This window comes from Hippocampus zosterae, chromosome 5 (genome assembly GCF_025434085.1).
Source record: "Hippocampus zosterae strain Florida chromosome 5, ASM2543408v3, whole genome shotgun sequence".
In the NCBI taxonomy this organism is placed as follows: domain Eukaryota; kingdom Metazoa; phylum Chordata; class Actinopteri; order Syngnathiformes; family Syngnathidae; genus Hippocampus; species Hippocampus zosterae.
The window spans coordinates 17,873,222-17,885,402 of NC_067455.1; the positions used below are offsets into that span (position 1 = coordinate 17,873,222).

General features: G+C 42.3%; 1 protein-coding gene across 5 annotated transcripts in view; it reads right to left on the reverse strand.

Moving 5' to 3' along the window:
- Positions 1-12,181, reverse strand: part of ldlrad4b (low density lipoprotein receptor class A domain containing 4b) — a 180,506-nt gene that overhangs the window by 11,836 nt on the left and 156,489 nt on the right. For all 5 annotated transcript variants that reach the window (XM_052065600.1, XM_052065598.1, XM_052065602.1 and 2 more), the window contains one exon: positions 1,510-1,658. In XM_052065600.1, the coding sequence (XP_051921560.1) occupies positions 1,510-1,658 (149 nt within the window). The remainder of the gene's footprint in view (positions 1-1,509; positions 1,659-12,181) is intronic.

Sequence of the window (12,181 nt, forward strand, 5' to 3'; positions counted from 1 at the left end):
ACTTGGAATTGAAATGGATTTCCATGGGACAGGAGAAGTGAACTAATCTCTTTTTTCGTCAATGGATGCTACAGCTTCTTGTTGACTTTGAAACTTAGCTTGTAGCCGACGTGTGCACATTTTGAGCATGACGTCTCTGATCCACTGGTTAAAGGACACTTTGATTCTCTCCTCTTTCATCTCAAACTGCTTCAAACAACAAAGCGTGTGACGGAAAAGTGGTTAGGACTGCACGACTGTGTGTGTTTTATGTTATGTATTGTGTTTATTATTTTACTTTATGTTAACTGTTTTGTTAAGCGCTTTGTTACAGCTGCCACTGTTGTGAAAGCGCTATATAAATCAGCATGTATTGTATTGTATGTCATGTTACACATTTAAACGTTGGGGGCGGGCATCTCAAATTTTTAATTTGAGAAATCACGAGACTGTGAAATGAACTAAATGCTAACTGGAACAAATTAGGGAGCAGACACAAGATGAATGAAGAAAATGAATATCTGCCCTTTTCGGCATCAAGAACCATACAGAGGTGAGCCTTGCCACATTAAGGAGAGGCAGCATGGAAGAAGCGTCACTGATCTCAAATTCGTTCTGCCGACTGAGGATGTTTTTCGTGAAACTGAACCAGCAAGGCAGGGTTACATGGTCATTATTATAAACAAGGGCTTCAACACTGCTTGTTTCTAAGCTACGGGCGTCAATGGTTTTGATTGCTGATGTTGCTTTTAGATCATTTTTGTCATTTGTGGAAGTATTTTGAGTTTTGATACAACGGAGAAAAAGTGACAGGAGCGGTGAATAAAAATCTGCGAGCAGGGCTATTATTTGGCGATGAGAAACACACCAAAAGAACAGGTCATTTGCAAAGGATGACTCAGAATGGCCATCATCAAAATCCACACGACATATGACAACAATAAGGGAATCAAGATCTTTTTTTTTTCAGATGGTACCAGGAACCTTTCAAATGGCGGACATTTTTGTAATTTCTCAATGTTCTTCCCACTGTCCCATAAATCAGTGATATAGTTCATTTCATTACTATTATTAAAAAAAATAGTGAAAAATACTTGTCACAGAAATGTTGATGGTCTTTTGTCACTTTGTTTGCACGCGCCTGTCCCACTGTGTTGACATTTTATGAAAGAAGGGGAGGCGCCACAGTCTAGACGGTGCTGTGGTGAATTAAACATCAAGGCTTTATAGAAACCAATTCTGCGGTTTCACCTCACAGTTAGGAGCAAAGCGGTTTCTGCAGTGAAAGCTTCATTTGTCGCGGGACCGCATTACTTGCAACAGACTGGTAAGCTTTGTTTGTCATGCTGGAAAGTAACATGTTTGCTGAACTTGTTACGAGACTGCTGAATGAGCAGAAAGAAATCCTCCAGCTCAGAGCCAGCCAAGCATGTCAAAGCAGGCACACGGAAGAAGATGAGAATCAGAACAACTCTGTGCGGTATTTCGTTGAGCACATAACGGCTTACAGTCAACTCTTGTGATACTGACCTGCTGCAGGGAATGTTCATGCCCACGGGCCTGGCTCTGCCTTGTTATGAAGGTGGAGAGCTTGTAATGGTTCAGAAGGCAGATGATCACCACCACCATGACTGTCATCACCACAATGATGATGATGATCTGAACAAACTCCAGTTCAGCTGCGTGCACACACACACACACACACACACACAAGGAGAAAAACGATAGCAGCATTACAGACGGTGTCTTGTGGATCCAAAAACAATTCTCAAAATTCGGCATGCAAAGATATACATCAGGGGTGCCCATTAGGTAGATCCTGATCTACCGGTAGATCTAAGACAGGTCCCAAGTAGATCTGAGGAGTGTCGAGAAGAAAAAAAACAAACAACCATTTGTGTGTCTTTGTACATGTTAGTAATATATTTTTTGTGTTAATATACACTACACACTAATCATCTTATCAGTCTCATTTTCACTAAAAAATATTTAAAAAATATAATAAAGCAGGTAAATCTTAAATTTGTGTGTGTGTGTGCGTGCGCGTGCCGGTAAGGGTAGATCCCGGGAGGTTAGTTGATCGAAAAGTAGATCTTCGATCCAAAAAGTTTGGGCACTCCTGATATACATCAACACTACTGGGCTAATACAATTCCGTTGCCTGTTATAACGCTTCTTTACCAGCAGGGGGAAGTCAAATTCTACGTCCTGGACCTTGAACGTATAGCAGTGCTGGGGCAACTTGGAAAGGCACTCCAAATTCTTCCCACTTAAGATCAGACTTTGAATATGAACAACCAATCGCCCTCTACCACGGTAGGAGACCCAAAATGGAAAACAAAAATATACTGCATGTACTGGACCGGTATGAATATGTCATGTGAATTTCATTTATAAATGCACAATGCTTCTATTTATGAATTAACTTGAGTCAATAGGCTGGAAATGCCCACATTAATAATGATTAAGTGTGCACTTGGCTGCTAACCTGTCCAGTTTATGTAACCCCACCTCACCCCCAAAGACAGCTGGAATAGGAAACGGAATTATGTGTTTGTACTGCCGCAAAATCAAATCAAGCATGAACAGTCAAATTTACCAAACAAGCCATGAGGGAAAATAATTATCTACAGTCACTGTCTGTCTTTCACCAATCATATTTGGGTTTTTTTGCAGTATTGTCAGCTTGTTCCAAAGAGTGAATCAAAAGAAAGACATGCTTAATTGAAAATTATTTTCTGAAGAATTTGACAGTGGCAGCAAAGCTTTGTCATCAGAGCAAAAAGCCAACAGTGGCGTAATTCTGTAATGAGTGAAGGAATTGTGTATTCAAACATCTACTGGATGAATCGACTTCAACATATCAATAGCTTGGTGTCATGCGTCCGCGCACCCATCGCAGAAAACTGAGGCGCAGTCTGTTATGTGCCATCATAGACTTAATGAGGTGGTACGAGCGTGGGGGGGGGGGGGGGGGGGGGTCTCTTGCACAGAAGTCCAACAGGCCTTTCTGTAAACCTTGTATAAATATCACTTCGTCTATTCATCTGATGTTGAAAATGTGTCAAAACTAGAAAAGCCAACTGGAAGAAAACAAATTGAAAGAAAGAAAGGGGAAAAAAAACGAACGTGACCGCAGTTGAAAGTCTCATTTCAAACCATTTAGCAGGAAGGAAGCTGGAGGAGGAGTCAAGAAGAGAGGAAGGAAGGATGAGAGTATGAGATTCAAAGAAAAGAGGCAGAAAAGGGGAAAACCTATCATGCCTAAAGCCAACCCATACACCTGGTCCAGAGGCTCCACAACAGAGCACAAGTACTTATTCTGACAGCGGCCAAGAGAACGCTGTGTGCTGGCAGTCTGCATTACCACTGGTAATTTACCAGAACCAGTTAGATGTTATTACAACAGTAATCCACTTGTCAAAACAATATCAGTCTGGCGTCTGTAGTGTCCTTATTCCTTTAGTGGTGTCAAAATTTTGCTTTGCAAAGGGAGCCGTGGTGATTTCTTTCCTCCTGCTGCGACGAGAAAGACAACCGAGTCAAAGTCAAACGTGAAAGTATCCTTTTGCAGTGAGTGCTGACCAATGTCAAATAACGAATGATCGCTGAATTGATTGAAATGCAACCGCAATATCCAAAGGGCCACGTAAACATTGCTACACTTACTATTCATGCCATTACAAACAAAAGCAGTTACAAATTAATGGTGCTCGCTGAGAAATGTGAGCCTGTCAACGCACACCGTCTAAAGATAGATTAACAAATGTAAACAAAGAAGTAATGCAGAGATACTGTTGGCCTCAACTTCACAAGCCTGCTTGCTAACTTGGCTAGTGAGGGTGAACTCGGCTTATTTTTCGGGGTCTAGAGTTGTGGTCGACGGATGGAGGAATCTCTGAATGTTTGAAATAGAGGTGCAATGATTGATTGATTCATCAAAAACAAATTCAATTAATGGATGATTATTTTGGTAATTGTTAAGACACCTTGATTTCTTTCAAAGATAGCTGGGATGTCGGTGCAGAAAACGGATGATTAACCAACACCATAATAGACGGATTAATCAATTATTAAAATAATCATTAGTTATGTTTTTACAGCATTGGAAAATGTTAAGAATGTTTGTCCTCCTACAGAAACCATATTCAAACAAAAAATATATTTTCACTACCCCATATTTTTCCATTTTCAAACATTTTAAAAAGTTCCAAGGAGCCACCTCCGGAGCCGCATGTTGCCAACCCCCGCCCTAGACTATACACACCAGCCAATAACAGGGTATTGAAAAAAAAAATAAGAAGAAGAAAAAGAAGAAGAATATCAGTTTGGCATGAATTTCTTGAAGATGCGATAATCCACAATCAATTCCACACAATTGGCAACATTCTCAAAGCCCCAATCAATCCATCAATTGGCTGCTCACTCTGAGGCAATGAGCAATAATAGGTAGTTATTAATGTGAGGGAAAGCATAACAAAACACTTTGCAACAATAATCCACATTTGGAGTTCAATTACTGGATACCAGACACAGAAGAACCCATCGTCCATGGAGGAACTAGGAAGAGTAAACTGTGATAGCAAAAATACAGTGACTTTGTGTCATAATTTTGTCTGTAAGTGAGTGAGAGGGAGAGAGAGAGAGAGAGAGAGAGAGAGAGAGAAAAAGAGAAACAGTGACAGAGCAAGAGAGGCGAGAGAGAGAGACAGCGAGAGCTCAAGTGTGTGTGTGTTGAGGGCCAACAAGAGGTCAAACAGTTCAATAGAGCAGTCAGTGCAAAGACAAAATAAGACCCGTGTGCTTCTTCATTGGAGGAAGGCTGAGCTGAGGACTCATGATTACGGTTTGCAAATTATCTGTAGAAAAATCAAAACAAAAGACAGCAATACAAATACCCCCAAAATGATTTTCTTCTGTACACTATTATTTTGCAACAGATAAGTTAAATGAAATAGTTCACTCGCACACGGCTCTATTCACGATTATGGGGCTTCTTTAAGTCAAGTATCAAGTTTTAGGTGTTCTTTGAATACGCGAATTATTACGCACCACTGAAATTTGAGACTGCTGTTACTGATGGCAAGAAAGTGTTATATCATCTCATAAATTACCGGTAGGAATGATTTCCACCCCTACCCCATGGGGAGGAATTATTGTCTATATTTTGTCATTTGTAGATAGTTTGCAGATTGTATGAGTCACTACAAATTGAATGTGATTGCTCTGCATAGTGCTGGCCAAAATAACAAACTACACGGTGTGGGAGCAAATGGATTGCTAATAAAAGGAATGGCGAGGAAATATTTTGTTCTCACTCACTTCGGACTAACAATGGCAGCCTCACCCAATTTGGGCCTGAATAGAAAATTAGGATAACAGCTGTCCGTAGAGCTGTACACAAAAAGCCCATTCAAAACCTCTTAACAAGCAATTTAACATCTGAGCTTGCACCTTGTACCTGACCTTAGTTACTGTCAAAACCAGTCAGGCTGGTTTGGTTTTTCAATTTTCCCCTGAAGCATAACACTGTTTGGTCTCCGAATCAGTGGATATATGCTGACTGTCGAGCTTGAGCGTGCACAGAATGGACCATTAGCCACCTGCTAATTTCAGATAATCAGACAGACTGAATCCCACCACTGGAGCCAAAGAATATGCAGCCCAAAAACCCAATAAAGCAGTCTAAGGAATCACAGGAACAGATGGCAAATGGGGAAAATGCAGCCCATCAGTAAACCACAATGCTTGACCATTCAGAAATAGAAACCTTGTTGCGCCGACTGGTGATTGCCTCTGGTAAACAAGTCAAATGATAAGTCATTAACAGTGTTTTCTCTAAATGTTGATCGTTTGTTTTCAAACAATTTTCTGTTTCCTGGTACATCTCCGATTTTTAAAGTTATACAGCAAACAACCAATATGATACGACACTATAGAATGTATCACTGTGTTTCATGTTGGAGAGACAATATTGCCAGTGCAGTATCGCTACATTGGTCTGCAAGTCCCGGGCGCGTGACCTATATTCACTCCTCAACCAACCTGCTCCATAAAACATGCAGAAAGTTAACTGAGGCAGACACCAAAAATAAAGGGCGCTTTCTTTGCTTAAACTTGGTTCTCCTGAGAGATCCGGCTAAGCTAGAGGCCTGCTGAGTTCACAGCCTGTTGCCCACCACACACACACACACACACACACACACACACACACACGCACGCACAGAGCCCTGTCTGCTGCCACTGCTGTTCCTATGGTAACACTTGAGCATGGTGCTGTGATCAACAAGGCCCGGAGCTGCTGGGCCACCATGGCAGCAACCTAGCTGGCATGCACACTCTCGCAGCGGCACTGAGAGAGAGACGATGGGAAGACAGTGGAAACGAAGCGCATCCACACTTAAAAAGATTGGATGAGTCGGAATGGAAGGAAAGTGATGAAAGGCATGACAGCAAAGGTACAACTGGGTGTGCGCACACACAGGCACGCAGGGACACACGCACACACCTCTTTCTGACATCTGCCGTCAGTCTGGATGAAACAGTTTCTCTTAGCCAGTGTAAGAAGTGTGCGACAAATCATAGAGGAGAAATCAGCCGAGTTTGATAGCCTCCCATACTACAGTAAAGTCACTTAAGCCTCCCAACCTAGTGTAGGGCAGTTCAATCCAGAGTAGAAAGGGCGTGGTCATGTAAAGTGTGCAGTGTGTGTGAGCTGACAAAAACATAAAATCACTCCACAAGTATCGTTGGTCCAGGAAAGATAGACAGTGAGACAGGGGGACATTAAAAAGAGGAGGGGGTGGGGGACAAAAGCAGAAAGAGTGAAACAGAAGGTGCTAGACCTGAAAAAAGCAACTCAGGGCGTCAGAACAAATACTTTTTACCAGTCTTTCTCTTCTTTCTTTCCGACTCATCTCAGCACAATCAGACACACCTTTAACGCTACACTGCATTTACTGAAATAGGGTTGGCCCATGAGAGGCATATACCACCACCAATGGACTAAAGCAGGGGTGGCCAACCCGCGAATCGCGAGCCACATGCAGCTCTTTGGCTGGTTCAATGCGGCTCCCGGGCTTTCACACGATAATTGTCGAAAACGCCTCGGCGACGCCACTGCCATTAAAACAACGGTGCTTAATACATAGAACGTACTACGTCAGCCTATCACAAATCCTGTTACCTGATTGATATAGAGGGCAACCAATCAGATGACTGAATCACCGCTCATAGAGGGCAACCAATCAGATGACTGAATCACGGCTCATGCGCAGACAACGACGCTAAGTGCTAAGTGCTAGTCAGTGAATTACCTCTGCTTTTTAGGCAGGGGTGCCCAATACGTTGACCAAGAGCCAGCAGACTGGTCCCATGTCGACCGCAAGTGGTGGGAAGAGAAAATGGGGGTGGGGGTAGGGGATTTGTGTGTATGTGTCTTTAGGTTTCATTTATGTTCAGGCGCTCAGGCTGTTGCTCGTCATGGCATGCATGCATACGTGCGTGAGTGCATGGTCGTGTGCGTGTGTGTGTGTGGGGCTCTTTGCAGTTAACACACACAAAAAATTTTGCTCTTAGTCTCTGATTGGTTGGCCACCTCTGGACTAAAGCTTGATTTGGGCCAACTATATTTTATGTTGCCGTTTTCATTTCTCCAGCTGGAGTAGTGACACTGGACACACACGCACGCACGCACACACACACACACACACACACACACACACACACACACACACACACACACACACACACACACACACACACACACACACACACACACACACACACACACACACACACACACACACACACACACACACACACACACACACACACACACACACACACACACACACACACACACACACACACACACACACACACACACACACACACACACACACACACACACACACACACACACACACACACACACACACACACACACACACACACACACACACACACACACACACACACACACACACACACACACACACACACACACACACACACACACACACACACACACACACACACACACACACACACACACACACACACACACACACACACACACACACACACACACACACACACACACACACACACACACACACACACACACACACACACACACACACACACACACACACACACACACACACACACACACACACACACACACACACACACACACACACACACACACACACACACACACACACACACACACACACACACACACACACACACGCGCGCGCGCGCGCGCACACACACACACACACACACACACACACGAGTCAAAATCTCTCTGCCCACAAGAATATTAAATGCACATTTGCAAGCAGCCAAGCTCATGCTCAAGTAACAGGTGGCAGCATAACCTTTTCCTCGAAAGCCATGTAATGTGTATACCGAAAACATTACAGTTATTGCTTTCTAAATACCGGTACATTAAATATGCTCATGATACAATCAGTGCTGAAAACGTGCAAAGACTAGGAAGAATATAATATGCAATTCAGTATTTAGCATTTTATATAACAGTCTTTTTCACTATTTCAGTTGTCCAGATATCTTTGGGCAGGACTAAAAAAAAAAAAAAAAAATCAAGTATAAACTTGGGCTTCTTAGCATGCGTCGGCCCTCCCCACGACGTGTAAGTACTGAGTGCCTACCTTCCATCAGTGACTGTCATCTGCAATTCCAAAGTACTTTGTAACACAACTACACAACCCACAACTACAATGCGCAATTAGCCCAAAAGCTACAATATGCTAAAGAATGCACTTTTCCTTCAGTGTTACGTGTTTTGTGTTATTTGGGCTGCAGTGTCTCTGTTGTGTAAACCCACACTTAGCGCACAGAGCTAGCCAGTGCGGAATCAGATGGCCCTTCTGGTCCGGCAAGCTTGTGCCGACTTGCGAGCGAGTTAACTTGTTGCCTGGCGTACCGGCATTGAGGCCTCATTCCAGAGACAAAAAGAACAGTGTTCTGTTAGAAGAGTTTAAGTTGTGTGAAATAAACTGTGTTTCACTTTTTTTTAAAAATTGTCACCGTACTTCCGAATCACCACTCAATTTTCTGAGTACCGATTACGTTTCCTTTTTGCTGAAGTAAGCTGAGCTGATGAGATCCAATGCAAAGCCGGCAATACACTTGCCTTGGCTCCAGAAAATGACATACAGATCTGCACCAGTGCCATTTGCATGAATAGAACATGAGCAAAGAATATAAAAATGCAGGGCTAACATATCATGAATATTACACTATTATCTAATATTATCAATATTCAATCATGCAATATTCTAATATTATCAATATTCAATCATGCAATATTCATAAACTGCAGTAAAACAGAGGGGTGCGTTGTTCGTGTCATGAACAAAATGCATTTTGTCAATGTGGTGACTGGTGCTTAGCTGGCTCAACATGTGCCAACATATGCACACTCCTGCACAGCCGAAGCCTGTCTCCCAGGTGTGTGTGTCTGCATGCCTGTGCGCATGCATGTGTACATTTATCAGAACGAGACAGACAGGATAGTGTCTAGACGCCCCACACCCTCCTCCTCTCTCCCACCTTCACTGAGTGATTGAACCAGACGAGAAGGGTCAGACGAATGTCAGGGTTAGAAAGAGTGTGTATACGTGTTGACCAGGGGCAGCGTGTGAGTGGGTGTCGGTGGGGAGAGGTTCATACATTTTGTCCGTACAAGGGCCAACTTGTAGCATGCTGCTTGCAACTTCCGTTCAACAATCTGACTGCAGGGGCAAACTAGGCTAACTCCGCATACACATGGATAATTTAACAAGTGTACTGAATATCTTTTGACATAGGTGTCAAAAGGATCTATGTGTACAAAGAGGGCTTTAAAAAATGTGTCCCTATGAAAACCACCACTCAGAGGGCTGATGGAGCAACATCATCTGACTTGGTCACGCAATCTGATTTCTGTTCCATGTTATGGTGAGATCGTAGCCTATTTCTGCATACAAAATACAAACCCAATTCCAATGAAGTTGGGACGTTATGTTAAACATAAATAAAAACAGAAGATAATAATTTGAAAATTCAAGTTTCAGCTTTATTTACTGTATTGAATACACGACAAAGACGAGATATTTAATGTTCGAACTTTATCGTTTTTAGCAAATAATCATTAACTTTGAATTTTATGGCAGCAACACTTTTTGAACAATCTCGGACAGGTAGCAAAAAAAGACGAGAAATCTACCATACCGTATTGGCCTGAATATAAGACGACCCTGATTATAAGACGACCCCCTCTTTTTCAAGACTCAAGTTTGAAAAAAAAAGACTATTTGAACACCAAATTAATTTTTATACAGAAAATAATTACAGTACATCTGAAACAAATGATAACAATATATTTGAGATAAAGTCATGTTATTTTGCCTCATAGATGGCGCCCGAGTAGGCAGCCGTCAGCAAGTGCTCTCGTGAGCCTTGCTTTTTTTTGTTGTTATTTTGACTTCAAAATGGCGCCGTGAGAGTGGCTGCCTTTCCAGCAGCTCCTATCATAACTTTGCTGCTGTGAATTGGGAATTTCTCCATTGCGAGACTAATAAAGGTTTTCTTATCTTATCTTTTCTTATTCAAATCTTAATATCTGAACATTTAAATATGTAAACTAAAGTGCAATCACATTCGTAAATGAATGGCTTCTGGTTTTTGAAATGTAAATAAACCAATCGATTGTGATAAAACAACAAAATTGCAATAACTGCATTAACCATCAATGTGAAGTCTTACTGTAACTGTAGTCTTTAAACAAATCAGAATAAGGAAAAGCATTGCAATAAAAAAATGCAAACTGGTTAAACTTGAGAGTAGCTTAGATCTGTCATGACAGAACATTACTCCTAACAAACAACCTCTGCCTCGCTGAGCTCAGTGTCACTGTCCTCACTCCCATCCTGTGGCTTAGATGTTCCTCCCATAACAGGTCATCCTCACTCACGTCCAGGGCATTTGATATACAATTTTTTAAATTTTTTTTCTTCGTGACAGGGGTTCGCTTTGGGCTGGGGAGTCAAGTTCAGCATTTGCTTCAATGATATCTGGCGTCATCGAGCGTCGGGAATGGGTATAATGTCTAGACCCTGAATATAAGACGACCCGATTTTCAGTCTTTTTTCAATGCAAAAAACACTGTCTTACATTCGGGCCAATATGGTAAGTTTTTTCACTGTATAATGAAAACAGCTGCAAAAGTCAAACAATTCTAAGGCACCAAAAAGGCTTGGTCCAGTCTTGGCACTGTAGCCCAATCTCAGCATGCCGTTTCCCGTCAGTCAATGTCAAATTAACTTTTCATAAATTATTGAGTTAGAAACAATGAAAGGTTTGTGTAGGGGAACGTTGAATTGCAAATAACACCGCATGACAATAAATGCATAAGGCAGTGATTCTCAACTGGTGGGTCATGTGCAGGTATTGAAAAATGACATGTGTTAGTACTCTAATTGCTTTTTAGATCAGTACTGCGGAATACTAATTTCCCACATAGAACATTCAGTACCGGGTAAGTGTTAGGAAATGTTACTCACTTGTGCTCTCAGTCCGTGTTTTTCAAACCCTGTGCCACGGCACACCAGTGTACCGTGGGAGATTATACAATATATGTATCTGTGTGGTCGATCGCCTAGAAGAGTAATCATGTAGTACCCTTCCATGCCGGTAGGGAGCAGCAGCAGCTAGGAAATTGCCTTATCCTTCGAGACAAGAGAATTTTCCGAGGCAGCCAATACAACGAAAGGTATTTTTCATTCATATTTACGTTTACTGGAGAAGCAACGGCGCCAATGTTCCCTCTAAGCTGTGCAACTGAGCACTGGCCGCACACTCTCAGCGCACAAGAAAACCAATGCAGCGCAGTGAGCACACTGCAAGTGAATAAAGATGTATAACTTTCTTTCTGTCTCAATTTGCTGTGTAATTCAGTGAGTGACAGATGTCCAGCCAATCACACGATACGATGGAATGACGCTGTGCAGCCAATCACGGCATTGATAGTACTTGCTAGGGATGTGAATCTCAGCACTGAGGACGATTCGATACACATCACGATCCACTGCCAGCGATGCGATACTTAAACGATAAATGGAATTTTCTGGCGATACGATGCGATACGTTTCACCGTCGTCACGATGCGATACGATTCGATACACATTAA